Genomic DNA, 21,106 nt, shown 5'->3' with positions numbered 1-21,106 from the left:
AATATAACAATATAATAATAAAATTAAGTATCACCTAGTGGCTGATTCCCTATCTAGCTTTGCCATTTATGGCAATCATGTCTGCACAAGTTAAATACCTACTAAATAAATTTAAATACTTATTAAATATCAAATTTTGTGTAGAGAAGGGGAAAAAAAAGCTCCTGTTTAATCAAAAGGGATACATTGATTATTTCTATGGTTTCAAAGGACTAGAAATAGAAGCAGAAAAATCTTCATTTGCAAATGCTGGCACTACTAAGGAGTGGATGTTTTTAAATATAGCTTGTAATGGGGTTAAATGATACTAGGAAATGGATAAACTATTAAACTGGATAAGCCCTCCTTTTGGTCCTCATTCTTTTGCTTGTGAAGTCTAAGGCAGCACGTGATTGGCCCTTCATCTCACATTGTAACTTCCCAAATGAGATCACTGTTAAATCGGTGGCCATAGGAAAAGACACTTCACTGCAGGGTTTGAATCTGGATTCCTACAGTAAACGTTATTTCAAAGAAGAGAACATAGAATAGAGAATCTAAAAAACTGCACCTGAATCAAGAATCTGCTAGTTACAAAAAATTTATAAAGTTATTATTTTAAGAGAGAATGAGGCCAGGCGCGATGGCTCACTCATCACCTTGGGAGACTGAGCTGGGTAGATCACCTGAGATTGGGGGTTCAAGACCAGCCTGGCCAACGTGGTGAAACCCTGTTTCTACTAAGAAAAAACAAAAAAAACTAGCTGGGCATGGTAGTGCACGCTTGTAATCCCAGCTACTTGAGAGGCTGAGGCACAAGAATCACTTGAACCCGGGAGGTGAAGGTTGCAGTGAGCTGAGATCACACCACTGCACTCCAGCCTAGGCAACAGAGAAAGACTATGTTTCAAAAAATAAAAATAAAATTAAAAAGATTTTTTTAAAAGAAATAATAAAGATGAGAAAAACAAAGTGATAAGTACTATATCACATCAGTATTTGTCCCCTATTCTAATGAAGAGTAATGATTAGACTTCTGATAAAATAAAGTGTCAGATTCAAACAAATAACTTTTGCTTCAAAGCACAGAGTATATTTTACAAAATAGATCCAGGAAACATATAATATTCATTAATAGTATAATAACCAAAACAAATTATATTCACTAGAGTTTAAATTACCAGTATTTTAAGCATCTGCAGTAAATCTGTGTTTCCTCTAGTGAACCCAAAACCTGCCTATTTGCAGTGAATCTGAAAAAAGGATCATCTAAAGTTTTAAAGAAGTAGACAATTAAAATAAATGTATGCTTCTTTTATCAATCCTAAAAGAAAATGTGGCCGGGTGCGGTGGCTCTCGCCTGTAATCCCAACACTTTGGGAGGCCGAGGCGGGTGGATTACAAGGTCAGGAGTTCAAGACCAGCCTGGCCGAGATGGTGAAACTCCGTCTCTACTAAAACTACAAAAATTAGCCAGGTGCAGTGGCAGGTGCCTGTAATCCCAGCTATTCAGAAGGCTGAGGCAGGAGAATCGCTTGAACCCAGGCGGCAGAGGTTGCAGTGAGCCAAGATCGTGCCACTGCACTCCAGCCTGGGTGACCAAGTGAGACTCTGTCTCAAGAAAAAAAAAAAGAAAAGAAAAAAAAAAAGAAAATATATGCACTGAAATTCCAAATTGATTTTTAAAAACTATTAACCAAAAAATAAAAACTTGAGAAGGTGGTAAGGAACAGGCCATTACAGTTAGTCCCAACAAGAATATAATAGAATAAAAGGTAAAGCAAAATTAATAAATACATTTTCACCAAGCATCTACTATGCGCCATGTATTACGTTAATAAACATTAGTAATATGATGATGCCCTTATCACCCACATGACACCATCAGCCCTGAAGAGACCCTTACTCCAATTTGGTCACTAGAGAATTTAGAAATGACTGAGAAGACAGTATCAAAGACAACAGAGGTGTGGAGAAAACAAGATCCACAAGGAAATGTTAACAAACAAAAAAGAACAAAAGACTAAGTTTGGTTCCCTCAGACAAAGACAAGACTGAACAGTAACTTTATAATCTTCAAGGAAACAGAGGATGTTAACCAGCTGTTCTCCAACTCCATGAGGACCAGAGCAAAGGATGTAGGCTGTAAACATGAGAATGTGAAGCTAAAAATAAAGAAAAAAATGATCTGACGGTAAGGGATTTCATACACAGAAATGAACTCTTTAGGAAGTTGTGAAATCTGTTAAGTCTAATTTTTATACAGGAGAGTTATGTCATAGTGCGCAGGTAGGCAAGAGGAATGAGCTCTAGAAAATAATATTGAGAAACTGGGCCAAGTATGCTTAATACCAATGGCAGCTAATTAAGCAAAAGCCAGTAGCTCTGCCTTGTGGCATAGTTATGTCAAGGGAACATACTGTCCAAGTAAGAGAGGTGACTCATTCTAGGAGCAATGACATTATTTTATTTCCTACCATATGAACGTCCCTCCAAATGTGCAGCTAACTTAGAAGCTTCCTCCTAAGCACATCTGCTATAATCTGTACTGTTTCATTTTGTTTTTTCCATCACCATTGTAGACAGTAGAAACATACTCCATTCAGTCTCTCCCTCTGAATGTTGTTTAAAAACCAGGACAGAGGGCATAGGGTACCTATCTGAGGACTCTGAAAAGTAAACAGTAGTAGGTGGATTTGGGAAGAAGTCCATAATTCAAAGTATCACTCAAGCAGAAGTGAGTTACCATTTTCCCAACTCTAGCCTCCACCAATAAAAATAATAAAAAATAAATAAAAACAAAAAATCTATGGCAAACAAAACATCAACATTTTAAATAAAGACAGGATCAGTCCAACTGAGTTTTCCTTTTGCCTTAGGCTGTAATACAGCTTGGCAAGGCACTGTTACTGATCCCATTTTTATTTAAAAATTTGGTATTTTATTCACCATAGATTTTTTGCATTTTTTATATTGTTGCATTAAAATGTTACTTATCTTGATTACTAAGTGTCTTAGTGCCCCTGTAAACTTTGTGATTGAGGAAAGCATCTCACTTGCCTCACCCTAATCCTGGCCCCGTCTGTGGAAATAGTCTTCCACGAAACCAGTCCCTGGTGCCAAAAAAGTTGGGGACCGCTGATTTATATGACATTCTTGAAACCACAACACAATAATGATGGAGAACACATCAGTGAATGCCAGGGCTTAGGAGTTGGGGGTGGAAGACGGTGTGTGTGTGTGACTATAGAGGGATAGCAAAAAGGAGTTTTTGGGGGTACTGTTCTGTATACAGATTGTGTTGATAGTGATTACATGAATCTATACATGTGTTAAAAATCACAGAACTATATGCTTTCTTAAAAAGATCAATTTTACAGTATCATAATTTTTTAAAATAATAAAAAGGAATCAGCACTAAACTAGTTCCTGTCATCTTCCCTACCTAAAAACATGTTAAGATTTGATATCGTAGATATTAACAGTTAAACCACCAAGAAATCTGAGGTATCTTTTCTCTTTACTCTCATGTGCCTACAGATAAACGTTCAACTGTATTCTTCAAATGTGAAGAACAACTGCTCTGGAACCTTCATAATATGATACCTCTAGGTGAATGAGAACCAAGAAGTAATTTAATCAAGTCTTATTGATGCTGGCTTAGTAGGTGAGCCCAGCCGAATTCAAATTCTCATTTAAATTGTATGTGTATGCTGCTTGCTTTAGGAAATTCCCCAAAAAGCGTTTAAGTTTTTCAAGGTGGTCTTGTAGTCCAAATTATGAAGGCAGCAAAAATGCAACATTGTTTTTCACCATATTCCACTGGCATCTCTTTTCTTCAGTGATGAAAGAAAATACTCCTAGAGATAGTAGTACTGAGTGACCACTGCACTTCTTGACAGTAAAACATTGTCCTAATAAGCCATGCTAGAAGTTGGCTCTTGACCCTGGAAAAAAGATAGGGCCAGGGAAAGAAACATGTACTGGCAAATTTACACTAAAACTCCATCATTTTCTACTTGCTCCCAGTTTTCCTATCAAATATTCATACATCTTGGAAGAACAAGAAACAACCAGTGCTCTGAGACTCCACCTTTCTGTTCTCAGTGAGCAAGTGCTCCATACACCTATGTTAGGTATACCGTCCTATCACTTGGCTGTGGGCAAATATAATATTTTTATTAAATACAAATAAGTTACTCAGGCTCCCTCTAGGATATGCATTGTTTAATCCTCCTAAAAAAAGTGAATTACAGTAAAATTTCATTAAGCTGATATCACGTTATTCAAAATAATACATAATTCAAAGCAAATGCTATTCCCTAGTCAACCAGCTGCCTGACTGCGCTATAATAAAAATCAGATAATGGAAAGCTAGTTAATTCAAAGCCCATTTTTTCCATCTCCTTGTGTTTCACATTAAGGAGGTTTCACTATATTTTAGAAGGCAGATAAATGCCAAATGTAGTCTTTCAAATTTATTTTCAGTTAGCATTTGCAGTGCTGATAGCTCAAGTTCTCCCTGTGTAATGCAACTCCTTCTATGACTCTGGGCAGAGACAATGCTTGACTCCTTTATTTCTAGAAACTTGGAGGTGCAATTCTGCCTGAGTTGGGACTTTATAACAGTAAAACAGATGATTATTCTATTCCCAGTATGAAATGAAAGAACAGATGAGTTCCTCAACTCCTTCAGAGTCAAACTTTCATAGGCATAGTATCATTAATTTGTCTGAAGTGAATTCCCAGATCAGCTGTATCTACACTCAAATGTAGGAACAAAGATACATTCCAAAGCCAATTCTGAGGATTTCTGGAATATCCATTAATTTGAATTACCTTTCTGCTTCCCTCCCTAAGTACAAATAATGGAAGCTGACTATAGTCTGAATGGCCGTATGTCCCTTACACATTATACATTAAGATAAATAGCTAGGTTCATAAAGGGTCTATTATTTCATGGCCCTTTTTATCCATTTAGTCTTCCTCTTTAATCTCTCTGAATTAAAACATCAATATTCTCTCTTAATAAGAACACAAAAACTTTTTTTGTGAAATGAAAAATGCTAACACATTCATTTCCAGAATATACACTTTTTAAATTTATGTTATGCATAATTATGTTACATGTGTAACGTGTAATTATACGTAACATATAAAATGTTACGTATAATTTTATATGTAATGTAACATTTTATATGTTATTTATAACATTTATACCACGTCAGGCCTTTTCAATCAACTTGAAAATGTTAGCACTTTCATTTCCACAATATATACTTTCTCAAACTATAGAGTTAGCCTCTTGAAAACAATGAACATCATAATATTTCAAACTGACAGAAGACACCAAATACTTCATATTTTGAGTTTTCTTTTTTAGAAAACATGAATGAGGTATGCATATTATACATTTCATTTCTCACAGGAAAGGGATATTCTGAAAAACAAGCCATGATAGAAGGAAGTAAAAATATAAGATAATCCTTGTTCTTTACTATTTAAAAAATGTCCCAAAGAAAATCAAATATTATCTAGAAATCAAAAATGAGGTTTTTTTCTTCCTTAAAAGACCTTTACTATCATATTTCTTATGTTAATATTAGGATTTTTAATCAACTTTATTTAATTTATATATATATATTTTTTGGGGGGGACAGAGTATATATATATATATATTTATTTTATTTTATTTTATTTTATTTTTTTTTGAGACAGAGTCTCCCGTCACCCAGGCTGGAGTGCAGTGGCACCATCTCGGCTCACTGCAACCTCCACCTCCCAGGTTCAAGCTATTCTCCTGCCTCAGCCTATGGAGTAGCTGGGATTACAGGCTCCCACCACCACACCTGGCTGATTTTTGTAGTTTTAGTAGAGACAAGGTTCATCATGTTGGACAGGCTGGTCTTGAACTCCTGACCTCAGGTGATCCACCTGCCTTGGCCTCCCAAAGTGCTGGGATTACAGGTATGAGCCGCCATGCCAGGCCTTTTCAATCAACTTTAAAATGTCCAAGGCATACTAGTTGAAAATATCAAAGCATATTTCCTTTTCTGTCGCTTCAGAGGCCATATGCTACGTTATGCTAGATGTTATAGCAGTGTTTTCAAAAATAAAGGTTTAGTTTTTTAATTCTTTCTTATCCTCATTTTGTTCAGCCAGTATTTACAAAACTAGAGATCTCTCACCAAAGTACCTAAGCAAACAAATAAATTAGAAAAGAAGTTAGGCTCAGGTGTAAAATTTCTGGCTTTTTTCCTTTTCTCCTTTTCCCTCTTTACCCATGGGAATGCCTGCTATCTCTGAAATTATTGCCAAAAGCGAATGAGGTACAGGGACCATGAAACAATATCAGGTTAAAACAACCTGATTAACCATGCTTAAGTTAAAAAATATGAATGGTAATATACTGGTACAATTGCATAAACCATGTCCCTTGGTTTATACTAGTTAAAAAGAAAATTCTATTAGTCATTTCACAATAAATTATCATTTGATAAAAAACTACCAAGCTAATAATATTATTATTTCAGAACATTTCCCTAAATACTGGCTCTTAAGAAAAGCTTAAAATTCAATAATTTCATCTAAATAAAATTAACTTTAAAAATTGACATGTCATCAACAAGTTGTATTTTATCCATTCTTTCTTTCCTGTGCTTTTATTGTATAAAACAGAGTAATGGAAGCCCTTTACATAATACATAAAAAGCATAAGGTGCTGTCTTACAAAAAAAAACAAAAGTGAATTTGTAAACTCAAGATTCAAGTTATATTCTGGAATTCATCTTAGAAAAGAGGCCAAGCATACTATTCAAATCACAAAGAATTAGATAACAAATGAGGGGAGGGAGAGAGAGAGTGAGTGTGAGTCTGTGTGTGTGTGTGTGTGTGTATTAGTCTGTTCTCACACTGCTAATAAAGATATACCCTAGACTGAGTAATTTATAAAGGAAAGAGGTTTAATTGACTCGCAGTTCCACATGGCTGGGGAGGCCTTACAATCATGGTGGAAGGTGAAGGAGGGGCAAAGGCACGTCTTACATGATGGCAGGCAAGAGAGCAGGTGCAGGGGAACTCCCCTTTATATAACCATCAGATCTCATGAGACTTATTCACTATCACAAGAACAGCACGGAAAAGACCCGCCCCCAAGATTCAATTACATCCCACCAGATCCTTCCCACAACATATGAGGAGCTACAAATTCAAGATGAGATTTGGGTGGGGACATAAACATATCATTTCAGTGTATAATTTGAGGAAATGCAATTAGACTACAAGGGAAATGTCTAAAAATTTTAGCAGAATTGTAAAATGTGTGCAAACATCATACGGTGAAATAGCAAATGTTAAAGAAACATACACCATCTCCTAGCAAACAGTCTTGAGAATCTCTACACTGAACAGAGAAAGGAAATTTTTCAAAGAATATGACAATGCAGAGAACAGAATTAAAACAAGTTTTGGGTTTTTAAAAAACTTTGTTTCAAAAATAATTATAGAAAATACCCTTGCTATATTTTTAAGAAGCTATGCTTTTGTGAAGATAGTTTTTAGTTAAAAGGAATAACTGCATAGATTGTTAACATCTTCTGACTGAAAACAATGTTTGGCTCCACATATGTATACTGAGCCTGGTGTCCTAAAATATAAGCATGTAGGGGTTTATTCTGTTTTAGAAGAGGGCGTGGGAAGAGCATAACCAATTATATGCGTCCAGTAAATGAACACATCTAGGATAGACATAATGCCATCACTGTCTGTGCCTTAGTCAAACAAGTACACCACTAACTGCTGATATTAAGAATCTGAGATGCTGCCTTTTATGCAAATTAAAACTCAACACAGTTAAGTTCCTTACTACCTTGAAGTGTGGTATTTCCAACACAAAATTATAAAAGAGGTGTCTTTTGGCTCTTCTAGCAAAGTGTCCACCTTTTATTCATTCCAAGAAATGTATTTATTTATTTTTTTACATTCCAACAAGACATAAAGCTTGGGACAATAGGTCAAAGAGACTGTTAAAAGCCCCTTTATTTAACATAGCATTCTAATATATAAACAGAAAAACGATGCTGTTTGATGTTAACAATAACAATAAGCCCTCACCCTCACTAAATCAACAATTTAATAGGACTCTTTGGGGTGTGTGGTTTTGTTCCTATTTGAAGTTCTCTCTTCATCCATCTATTAAAATGGATCTCATAATTTGTCTTCCAACTTTTCTCAGATGATTCAATATTGTATGCTCTATTTATTTAATGAAATTTCTCCTTTCTTAGCTTCTTTTCATTTGCTCGTCTCTTAAATGATGACATTTCTTAGGGCTCATTTTTCTATCCTTTATTCCCTTACCTTAATCAAACTCATCAGCAATCAACATTTCAACTATGCACTATAAATGTTTTTACCAAAACTGTCTCTTCTTTCTCTTATGCACCAAACTTATTAAACCATCTGCATACTGAGTATCTCTACACAGAAGTCCTATAGGTATTTCAAGCTCAACATATCAAGAACAGAATTCACTCTTTCTTCCAAAATCTGCTTTATTTTATTTCTATGTATATTTATGTCAATGAACATTCACCCAGTCTCCCAAATTATAAATTTCTGGCTTCATCTACACAGACTCACCAAATCTTATAAAACTAAACTTTGTATTTCAACAAGAATTAACCATTTCAAAACTTAGATTTGAATGTGTCTTCCTCTGCTTTAAAAAAAGACACAAGATAGTCATCTTCTAATTGTACACAAGACCAGTTTTACCTTTCTAACTCTAGATATCTCTCTCCTGCCTCACTCTCCAAAGACACACCTAGCCGAAGATTTACACATGATCTACAATATGCCTTACTTGCACTTCCCAAGTATATCTCTCACTCATTCAATTAATATTAAGAGCTATCTATGTGCCAGGCACTGTTCAAAGCATTGAGGATACTGCAGTGAACAAAAAGTTTCTGCCCTGTGTGACTTACATCCTGGTAGAAGAAGACAGACAAAACCAAACAAATATACAATATATGAGGCAGTGGTAAGTACTACAGAGAAAAAGATCTACCTATAAAAGTAACACAGAGAACAAAAATGTATCATATTATGAGACACTGATTTTTCTAGCAAACAGTATGTTCTTCCTATAAACTACAGAAGCCCAGCATGTCTTTAAAAGTGCAATCATATGTCTACATCCCTTAATTTATTTACAGTTCAACTTAAGCTACAATTTAAAAATACATCAAGTGTGATACTGAAATGTATAGTCATTTAGAGGCATAGTAGAACACAGCTTATTTCTGGAACAACCAATTACAATAATTTTACTTTCTAAGATGAAAGTTGATAGATTCAATTGTTTTCTTTGATTCTAGTGTTTTAGTTGGCTCCTAATGCACCCAGAAAAAGCATTGTGAGTGCTGCCACATTTCAAATTACGTCATGAGATTAGAATCTATTAAACATAAGTACTCATCTAGAATTAATCTCATTGTTATTTCACTTTTCCTATAATACTCTATACCGTGGTTTTACATTCAGAACCTGCAAATTAAGACTTCATAGTAATACTAGAACATTAGAGACAGGAGTTTTTTACTGGTAATTTAAAAACAGTTGTTCAATTGTCTGAGTCACGTAAGTGCATAATATGTCTCAACTGTTTACAAAGAGCTGAAACAACTGGAAAAACCTACATAAGAGCACTGTTTAAGATATAGGATATTACTAAAAGATTTGACAACGAGCCAAAGAAAATTTACACAGACATTAATTGGCCTCTTTCATACTCAGAAAATTACAATGATTTGCTTTACCATGTAAATAATAATATACAGCTTAAAGGAATTCAGATTTTCCTCTGGGAATTTTCATTCTTATTGTATTACATGTGGCTCCAGTCTCAGTCTCAGGACATGAACAAATGAATGAATGAACCAGTGAATGCTGGTGTTTTAGTGTTCATATAAATCTGTAAAGAAAACTAATTTTTTTTTAAGGTGTCGAGGTTAAATCTGAAATGTTTTAAACTTCCAAATAATTAAATAGCAATTAAGTTCAGTGCAAGCTGAGCCTGACTTTAATGACTGCAACCCACACAAGCAGAGTTCTGTCAAAGTTTTCATGGTTTCAGGAACAATGTTAAACTTCATCACTTCTTAACCTTTCACTTCTGTCGACAATCCCTAGATCCTCACAAACATGCCCATTGTGGGATGCGCCTTTCTGTATCCTACATGATGATCATCTTCACTCCTCAATTTGGTTGGCAGAGAGGGAAACCCAGCTGAAATTCCTACTAAAGTGTAGGCCCATAGGAAATATTGGGTTGTGGAAAGGGATAGGGTAGCTCAGCCGTCCACAACATGCTGACAACTCCTACGCTAGAGTGAAAAGCAGCTATCACCGTGCTCTCAGGGCCAGGGCTTATATTCTACTTAACAAACAAAACCAAAAGATGGGTAAGAGGCAAACTTTATGTATTCTCAAGGCTGAGGAGAAAAGAATATACGTACCGCATCTGTGATGTCTATTTCATACACCCTTTGGAAAGTCCTACGCTCAAAGAAAACAAGTTTGCCGCTGCCACATCCTCTTTGAATAGATGTACCAGTGACTATGAGCTTATCATCTGGACTGAAACAGCAGTCAGTCCTACAGAAAAAAAGAGTTTATGAGTATAAGCTTATGACCTCCATAACAGTCCAGCAATCATTAGTGAATTAAATAAAATATAAACATCTCTGTAATAAAAGCTAACTCCTATATAGGGCTTATGAGTCAAGCACTTATATTAGTTTGTTTAATCGTCACAATAATCCTATGCGGTGGTTATTATCCACATTTTACTGATGAGGGAACTGAAGAAAATAATTTAATCACATCTTGCACACAGCAACAAAAGTAAGTAGCACAGCTGGGATTCAAACTTACGCAGTCAGATTCCAGAATCTGTGCTTTTTAACTTCTACATTGTAATTTTTTTAACGTAAAGGAAGTATTAAAAAAACTCAATATAGACATTAAGAGTGTCTACAGACAGATATATATATGACTAATGTCTAAGTAATGATTATTTTGGCCATTTTAAAAACTACTTTCACTAACACCACTATCATCACCCCCAAGTAATCTGAGTTATGTCAAGTTGAGCACCATGAAATGAGCCACAGGTTGCATTGCTGGAACCTAATTGATGGCTATGATTCCAAGGCTCTTGTTGTTAGCAGTCTGGCCATCTGATTGTGACTAATCTAAGACAGGACCCAAAGAAGTTATATAGTTAGCATTACTTGCAGCAGGTATAATAGCTCAAAAAATTACCATCAGAAGTTATATAGTTAGCATTACTTGTAGCAGGTATAATAGCTCAAAAAATTATCATCAGCTATAAACTCATGTTTGTTTGTTTTAACATAAAATGCCATGGGCAGCAGACATGTTAGAGTTAATACTGCATTATCATACAGCTTTCATACAGCTTCCTTCACTTGACACTTCCATTATCTTCATGCTCTTCTCTGTTGATCATTATTTCATTTCTACCAAAATAGAACAATTTGCCTAGGCACCAACTATAGGACTTAGAGGTCAAGTTTTGCCTCAGCTGCTTCAAGAAAACCTTTAAAAGTTTCAGGTGCCAATTTAGTAGATTGGAAATAACAGCGTTCAGCTACCCAGAGCAAGACAGTCTGAACAAGTGAAGGATGCTGAATTATTGATTTGAATGACTAAAAAAATGAGAAAATAAGCTGTATTATAAATGCTCAGTAATATTAAAAACTGCTTTGAAGGTATGAGAGCTCAATTTTTTTTTTTTTTTTTTTTTTTTTTTTGAGATGGAGTCTCGCTCTGTCCCCCAGGCTGGAGTGCAGTGGAGCAATCTTGGTTCACTGCAAGCTCCGCCTCCCAGGTTCACGCCATTCTCCTGCCTCAGCCTCCCGAGTAGCTGGGACTACAGGCGCCCGCCACCACACCCAGCTAATTTTTTGTATTTTTAGTAGAGACGGGGTTTCACCGTTGTCAGCCAGGATGGTCTCGATCTCCTGACCTCGTGATCTGCCCACCTCGGCCTCCCAAAGTGCTGGGATTACAGGTGTGAGCCACCATGCCTGGCTGACTAGAGCTCAAATTTTTAAAAACCACAAATTTTAAAAGGCCTACCTTGTCATTTATACAATATTAAAAGAACAATTGAATCTCTTAAAATATATTTTACTACTCCAAGACTTGTGCGTGCATACAATACACACAAACATATGAATAAATCAAATACATAATTTTAACTTCAAAAAAGTTTTTGAAGTCTGAGGAATGTGAAAAATAAAAAATATATATATTTTTCAAAAAATAGATTTTGATCACTCTCTCAAGTCTCTTTTCCAGAAGATCTAAAAGACGTATGATATAAATTAACATTAAAGTAAAAGTACTTCTTTTCCATTCTTCTATGCTGATCAAATATTTAAAATAGGCTACTTACATTGGGAACATGGTGGGAAGACCCGAGGCTGAAAAAAGTGGCTTATTAAATTGTCGGATGTCCCATAATTTTAATGAATCGTCACCTGACAGAGGAATGAGGGGAAAAAAAGACAGAAAAGTGAATTGTGCAAAAAGAACTCGCTCCCAGTTTAGAGTCTGCTAAACTTAATGTATAACTATAAGGAAGAAAGGGAAGGGGAAGGGGAGAAAGAGAGAAGAAAGAAAGGAAGAAAGAAGCTAGATTCACATAAGCATGTTTTGCTTTTTTAACCGTTCAGAGAGCTTAAAAGCAGTAGTCGCAAGAACAGTTGAAAGCTATTTGATAATGAATTGGGCTTCTAGAAATTACTTTCCAGATAGATGTAGCATCTGCAAGCTAGAAGGAACCCTAGAGAATCTACACTAAAGTATGATATTAGAGCAGATGGTAGTTCCCCTGTGGTGTATTTGAGCATACGTTACTTCTTGAGAAGATTTTAATTTAACAACTATCAGGACTGAAAATAGTTCAATTCACAACAATTCTTTTCCCACTGGTGTATGGGTAAAGCTATCCATTAACATTAATAAGGGTGAGCCATGTGATTCCCTTCTCTCCAGTGTAATTCTACCTATAGCTATCATTCTTCACTTTGCTGGGGAGTACAGCTTTGCCAAGCCACTTAAAGAATAATGAGTATTTTTAAGGAATCACTTTTTGTGCTTGCTTTGGCAGCACATATACTAAGACTGGAACGATACAGAGAAGATTAGCATAGCCCCTGCACAAGCATGACATGCAAATTTCATGCTTGAAGTATTCCATATGTATTTAAAAAATAAATTTTAAAAAATCACTTTTTAATATTTCTATAGGACTAATTCCTGAACAGAACAAAAGCCAAACTTGTATACATAATGTTTTCGCTGTTCTTGCTCCCCAGTGCCCACAGCTGAGACCTGCCTCAACCCCTTGGGTCCAATAAGGAATGAGAATCAGGTGCAAGTGAGGAGAGTAAAGAGTTCAGTAAAAATCCCCATTTTTACAGTGAAGCTTCCTCTGAAACCCAACTTTTGGCAGGTGCACTAATCCACAATTGGCTGAACTCAGGACCTGCTTGTACTGGGAGAACTTTGTAAGGCTCACCTTTGGAATGTTACTTTATTGCTTTTAGTCTTTTTTTTTTTTTTTTTTTTTTTGAGACGGAGTCTTGCTCTGTCACTCAGGCTGGAGTGCAGTGGCATGATCTCAGCTCACTGTAACCTCAGCCTCCAGGTTCAAGTGATTCTCCTGCCTCAGCCTCCAGAGTAGCTGGGACTACAGACATGCGCCACTACATCCAGCTAATTTTTGTATTTTTAGTAGAGACAGGGTTTCACCACGTTTTCCAGGCTGGTCTCAAACTCCTGGCCTCAAGTGATCCACCTGCCTCGGCCTCCCAAAGTGCTGGGATTACAGGTGTAGGCCATGGCACCCGGCCTGCTTTTAGTCTTTAAAAAAAGGTTACATACCTCCACAATCTTCAAACAATAAGAAAACATTAACCTGTATTAATTCCATCTAATCCAGCAGGTTATGCAGCTAGCAGAAGCACCTTGTAACACCCTGAGGACTCTTTGCTGAATAGACTTCCATCTGCCATATTGTATACATCCAGGAAGGAAAACGATGGAATATAGTATACATGTGGTATCGACCAATTAAGTTATCCAAAAGCTTGTGTGTGTGTGTGTGTGTGTGTGTGTGTGTGTGTGTGTGTGTGTGTGTGTGTGATGGAAAGGAAAGTAAGAATTATCACCAAAATGGCTTTGACTGAAATAGAGTTAGTTTTATACTTCTAAGGGAGTAAATATCAACTGGGTAATTACTCAGTTGAGTAATTATGGGCTCACCTATTTTATCACCTGTGAAGAATTTTCAAGCTACACTCTCCCTTTTTCCCCTCTTCTCCCCTAACTCCACCTCAGAGACTTGGATTACCATCCCAAAGATGCAAGAGTGGATGTAAGAATTCCTAAGTGGAGCAATTATCATTTGAAAACTTTCCCAGGGGATTCAGATACACTACTGGGATGAGAACCATTGTTTTAAATAAAGAATATATAGAATTTTAATTGCGAGTCATCTCTGAACTCAAGTAGCAGGTTAGAATTGATGGACCAAAATACATATTTTATACATATCCACATTTGCCATGTGTATCATAAATAGAGAATTACACGTACATGTGCTCTGATTTTTTAAAGTTATGCAAATGAGAGTAGTTTAGATACAACAGTAAAGTTTCCTTAAAGAGAATCTGAATGAGTTCCCAAGGGTAAAAGGGCAGGGACTAGTTAAATTGAGGGGAAAGCTGTGCCACTTCTCTTGCCTCTCTCTTCATTTCCACTATCCTATACACTGGGTTGTAAAGTCTTTCAGGAAAAGGATTCTGTCTATCATGTTTACAGTTTATACCCAGCACCTAGCATAAAGTTAGCTCATAGTAGATGCTCAATATACAGTAGTCGAGTGACTGAATAAATAGCTAAATATAGCACTGTTAGATTCACCTGCCTAAAGTGTAGCTCTTCCTTTGGCCTACAGAATAAAGGCTATATAAGGCCCTCTGTAGCATAGTTCCCATCTACTTACCATGCTATTAGTATTTCTTTTCCTTATGTGATACTTAAGACCCTCTGTAACATGGCTCCAACCTACTTACCATGCTATTTCTTTTCTCTCCCCACAAATAGGTTTGTAGGAAAATCTTCAGCTATGTCCCACACTCTCCCATAATGCTGCCTTCACTATTCTCCATCTCCTTCTATCAATACACAACCTATCTATGTGATAACGATTTAGCAAAAAACTAGGAAGCTATATCCAACCATACAAATGTGGGTAAGTAAACTTACAATATGACCATATAGAACTGTTTTTAAAAATCTCATCTAGATATAGGCTTTTTTTAAAAAATTAAATTGGGTTAGTATTTGAACCAGGGGAAAAAAAAAAAAAAAAAGCAATGGTCAAGCAACAAATAGAAGACTTTGAAGTACCAGACACAGAATTATAAAATGGTATAGAAAGAATATAGGTGATCATCTATAAACTTCCCAAGGCAGAAGCAAGGATCATTTGTGGAGGCTTCAAACTCTTATGGAATTTGAATCTAAATGCAAAACTTAGGCAAAAAAAAAGGAAATATTTAAACATTTTACTTGGTAATTTTTAATACAAACAATGTTGCAAAGTTGGAAATGTATTTTAATGAAATCAGACTGGCAAAGGTGCATTAACAAAAATCACAGCAAGCTTTACTAAGCACTAGGATATTATTGTCATATTTGTTAAAGATGATTATTTTATATAGAGAAATACATCAAAAAGAAAGCTTTTAACCTACCTCCACGAGAGGCAAGGACATTACCATCATAGGAAAAAGTCACGCAAGAAGTGTCTGTGCCCGAGTCATGAGCCTGTTTATAGTGGAACTTAGGATGAACCTATTCACAAAGACAAACAAAGTGTTAATATCTCACCTCAATTCAGAAGAGAATACTTTTGTGGCAAGAACATTTCACTTTATCATGATGAAAATAATACACACCTATAAGCAAAGTACTAATTTCACATGATTATAATTTGCTTACCAAATGGCTTTTAAAAATATCCATTTGCTTTAATAAAGAACAGAGAAGGTAAGTCCTAGCAGGAGACATATTTCCAGATTGCCCTAGCAAGCTCTGTACAAGACAAGACTACAATAACTTCTTATTTACTTCTTCATATTATGCTTATAAAGTTATTGGGACAATTTCCTGTATTTATCTGAAAGAGCAAATATAAATCAAAATTACAAATGAGCACATTATTTATTTACCCTAAAATATTTATTGTATTCCTAGGATATGCCATACACTCTGCACATGGTTGGAGGTCTTAATGTGCCTGTGGAATGAATAATGATAATAATTACAGCAGCTAACCCTTATACAATGCTTGTCATATCCTAGACACTATATGCTTTCCTATCTTGCCTATTTAGTCCTCACAATCACTCTGTAAGTTAGGTTCTATTATTATCATCTCCATTTTATAGTTTGAGAAACTGACATACAGAAACTTAAGGACCTTGTCCAAGGCCACACAGTTTGTAAGTAGTAGAGCTGAGGGTTTGAAACAAAAAAAGATTATTCTTAAATACTGCATTATAATCCTTCTCTTACTGATTTACCTTAATAGTATTTTTACTTCCAATGTTGTTTCTACACAGTTAAAGACTTGTAATTCTACTACACCAATCTTGCCACTCAGTTATGACTCAGTAACCGGCACAAGGTACTAGGAAGTCAATTACCTCAAAAAGTATGGTCTATATGAACAAAGACATTTGGTCCATTAAAAACCTTCTCCCCTACATAGATGTCATTAATAGAGTAACCTCTATAATAGGTGTGTGTGTGTTTGTGTGTGTGTGTGTGCGTGTGTGTACCTGTGAACATATGCCATGCTGGCTAATTACACAATGGTTCTTGGCCATTACCAACTTTCTTAGGGTAATTCCATAGCAAAAGACAGGGGGACTGCTGGTAATGACAGCATGTGAGTCCCTCCTGGGACCATACCATTACAGGTACGGTAATGCAAGTGAGCTCATCTCCATTGCTCTTGTAGCAACCCTGATGAAGAATGAGTCACGAAACTGAGCTCGTGTACTCTGCCCTCCAAACAATATCCCTGACACCCAATCCCTGGGCTTACACCTAAAAAAATCCAGTAATGAGGAGTACACCACCTTACAAAAGCAGGCCAGTTCATTTAAAAAATAATAATAATCTGTATATACTGAGTGAAAACTGGCTTCTCAGTTCTTCCTCCGGGTAACAGTCTTAGAATTTTATATTAGTTATCATGCTTCCATCTTTCATGGATATAAAGAATTCAATGATTCAACTTTTTTTTATTGGATATCAACTGTATGTATGGCAGACACTCAGTTAAGCAGAGAAAACACAAATGTGCCGAGATAAACATAGCTTCTAAAAGACTTGGCAGTCCCCAGAAAGGATACAGATTGGCACACAGAGTGACAAGTGCTACAATGGGGAAATACAGAGTAATATGTGAGCACTGAGAAGGTCTTAACCCAAACTTGACAATGAGGGAGAAAAGAGGGGCAAAAATAAATCAGAGACCTAACAGATAAAGTAGAAGTTAGCAGTTGCAGGAGCAGGAGGTGAGGGCAAGAAAGAGTATTTCAGTCAGATGGTACTGCACTGTGGTAAGCCGAATTTTTACCCTTGTGACCTCTGCCCCCTAATGTGATGTCCATGAATACCTTACATGGTCAAAGGAGCTTGGCAGGTGTAATTATGGTTACTAGTCAGCTGACCTTAAAATAGGGAGATTATCTTGGATTGCAGGTGGGGCTGAAGCAGTTGCATGAGCCACAGTGCCAACAAGAAAGTCACAGAAATGTGATGGAAGAAGAACTCAGAAATTTGAGATATGAGAAGTGTTTCACATGTCACTATCGGCTTAAAGATGAATGGGGCCACATGTCAAGGAAACAGGGATCTGAATCCTGCCAACAACCAATGAGCCTGAAAGAGGACCCTGAGCACATACCAAGGCAATACTCTGATTTTAGCCTGGTGAAACCCTGAGAAGAGAATCCAGCCATACCGTGCCACACTGTGCCAGACTTCTTACCTACAGGAAATGTGAGAAACCAAAGGCATGGTGGGGGAATGATATGAACAATCCCCAGATATCAAGGCGGTATAAGCCATGGGATATGGTTTGGATCTGTGTCCCCACCCATATCTCATGTCAAATTCTAATTCCCAATGTTGGAGGTGGGACTTGGTGTGAGGTGACTAGATCACAGAGGTGGCTTCTTATGAATGGTTTAGCACCAGTCCCTTTGGTACTGTCCTCATGATACTGGGTGAGTTCTCATGAGATTTAAAAGTGTGTGGCACCTCCCTCCCCTTCCTCTTACTCCTGCTCCTGCCATGTGAGATATCTCACACCCCCTTTGCCTTCCACCAAGACTGTAAGTTTCCTGAGGCATCCCCACAAGCCAACTAAATGCCAGCATCATGCTTCCTGTATAGCCTGCAGAACCAGGAGCCAATTAAACCTCTTTTCTTTATAGATTATGCAGCCTCAAGTATTTCTTTCTAGCAATGGGAGAACAGACCAATACACCATGTTAAGGAGCTTAGATTTTATCCTGAAGGCAAAAGGGAGTTGCTAAAGGAGTTTAGGCAGAGGAGTAGCATAACTAAACTTGCTTATTATTATTATCCTTTAAGTTATAGGGTACATGTGCACAATATGCAGGTTTGATACATAGGTATACATGTGCCATGGTGGTTTGCTGCACCCATCAACTCATCATTTACATTAGGTATTTCACCTAATGCTATCCCTCCCCCAGTCCCGCACCCCACAACAAGCCCCAGTGTGTGATGTTCCCCACCCTGTGTCCACGTGTTCTCATTGTTCAATTCCCACCTATGAGTGAGAACATGCAGTGTTTGGTTTTCTGTCCTTGTCATAGTTTGCTGAGAATGATGGTTTCCAACTTCATCCACGTCCCTGAAAAAGACATGAACTCATCCTTTTTTATGGCTGCATAGTATTCCATGATGTATATTTGCCACATTTTCTTAATCCAGTGTACCACTGATGGACATTTGGATTGGTTCCAAGTCTTGGCTATTGTGAATACTGCCGCAATAAACATACGTGAGCATGTGTCTCTATAGGAGCATGATATCTGATCCTTTGGGTATGTACCCAGTAATGGGATGGCTGGGTCAAATGGTATTTCTAGTTCTAGGCCCTTGAGGAATCGCCACACCGTCTACCACAATGGTTAAACTATTTTAAACTCTCACCAACAGTGTAAAAGTGTTCCTATTTCTCCACATCCTCTCCAGGATCTGTTGTTTCCTGACTTATAATGATCACCATTCTAACTGGTGTGAGATGGTATCTCATTGTGGTTTTGATTTGCATTTCTCTGATAACCAGTGATGATGAGCATTTTTTCATGTGTCTGATGGCTGCATAAATGTCTTCTTTTGAGAAGTCTCTGTTCATATCCATTGCTCTTTTGATGGGGTTATTTTTATCTTGTAAATTTGTTTGAGTTCTTTGTAGATTCTGGATATTAGCCCTTCGTCAGATGGGTAGATTGCAAAAATTTTCTCCCATTCTGTAGGTCGCCTCTTCACTCTGATGGTAGTTTCTTTTGCTGTGCAGAAGCTCTTTAGTTTAATTAGATCCCATTTGTTAATTTTGGCTTTCGTTGCCATTGCTTTTGGTGTTTTAGACGTAAGTCCCCGCCCATGCCTACGTCCTGAATTGTATTGCCTACGTTTTCTTCTAGGGTTTTTATGGTTTTAGGTCTAACATGTTAAGTCTTTGATCCATCTTGAATTAATTTTTGTATAAGGTATAAGGAAGGGATCCAGTTTCAGCTTTCTACATATGGCTAGCCAGTTTTCACAGCACCATTTATTAAATAGGGAATCCTTTCCCCATTGCTTGTTTTTGTCAGGTTTGTCAGAGATCAGATGGTTGTAGATGTGTGGTATTCTTTCTGAGGGCTCTGTGTTGTTCCATTGCTCTGTATCTCTGTTTTGGTACCAGTACCATGCTGTTTTGGTTACTGTGGCCTTGTAGAATAGTTTAAAGTCAGGTAACGTGATGCCTCCAGCTTTGTTCTTTTGGCTTAGGATTATCTTGGGAATGCGGGCTCTTTTTTGGTTCCATATAAACTTTAAAGTAGTTTTTTCCAATTCTGTGAAGAAAGTCATTGGTAGCTTGATGGGGATGGCATTCAATCTATAAATTACCTTGGGCAGTACAGCCATTTTCACGATATTGATTCTTCCTATCCATGAGCATGGAATGTTCTGCCATTTCTTTGTGTCCTCTTTCATTTCGTTCAGCAGTGGTTTGTAGTTCTCCTTGAAGAGGTCCTTCACATCCCTTGTAAGTTGCACTCCTAGGTATTTTATTCTCTTTGAAGCAATTGTGAATGGGAGTTCACTCATAATTTGGCTCGCAGTTTGTCTGCTATTGGTGTATAAGAATGCTTGTGATTTTCGCACATTGATTTTTGTATCCTGAGACTTTGCTGAAGTTGCTTATCAGCTTAAGGAGATTTTGGGCTGAGATGATGGGGTTTTCTAAATACACAATCATGTCATCTGCAAACAGGGACAATTTGACTTCCTCTTTTTCTAACTGAATACCCTGTATTTCTTTCTCCTGCCTGATTGCCCTGGCCAGAACTTCCAACACTATGTTGAATAGGAGTGGTGAGAGAGGGCATCCCTGTCTTCTGCCAGTTTTCAAAGGGAATGCTTTCAGTTTTTGCCCATTCAATATGATATTGGCTGTGGGTTTGTCATAAATAGCTCTTATTATTTAGAGATATGTCCCATCAATACCTAATTTATTGAGAGTTTTTAGCATGATGGGCTATTGAATTTTGTCAAAGGCCTTTTCTGCATCTATTGAGATAATCATGTGGTTTTTTCTTTGGTTCTGTTTATATGCTGGATTACGTTTATTGATGTGCATATGTTGAACCAGCCTTGCATCCCAGGGATGAAACCCACTTGATCATGGTGGATAAGCTTTTTGATGGGC

At 36.9% G+C, this 21,106-nt stretch overlaps 1 protein-coding gene and 1 non-coding gene across 3 annotated transcripts in view; one reads left to right on the top strand and one right to left on the bottom strand.

Moving 5' to 3' along the window:
- Positions 1–21,106, bottom strand: part of WDR70 (WD repeat domain 70) — a 365,021-nt gene that overhangs the window by 39,052 nt on the left and 304,863 nt on the right. For both annotated transcript variants that reach the window (XM_054486906.2, XM_054486907.2), the window contains exons 11-13: positions 15,837–15,936; positions 12,467–12,551; positions 10,500–10,638 (exon numbers count right to left, since the gene is read on the bottom strand). In XM_054486906.2, the coding sequence (XP_054342881.1) occupies positions 10,500–10,638; positions 12,467–12,551; positions 15,837–15,936 (324 nt within the window). The remainder of the gene's footprint in view (positions 1–10,499; positions 10,639–12,466; positions 12,552–15,836; positions 15,937–21,106) is intronic.
- Positions 13,168–13,279, top strand: LOC129037633 (U6 spliceosomal RNA). Its single transcript, XR_008502875.1, has one exon. It is a non-coding gene; the product is annotated as a U6 spliceosomal RNA (small nuclear RNA).

The sequence above is a fragment of the Pongo pygmaeus genome, chromosome 4 (assembly GCF_028885625.2).
Source record: "Pongo pygmaeus isolate AG05252 chromosome 4, NHGRI_mPonPyg2-v2.0_pri, whole genome shotgun sequence".
NCBI classification, from domain to species: Eukaryota; Metazoa; Chordata; class Mammalia; order Primates; family Hominidae; genus Pongo; species Pongo pygmaeus.
This window is presented reverse-complemented; position numbering and strand designations above follow the sequence as displayed.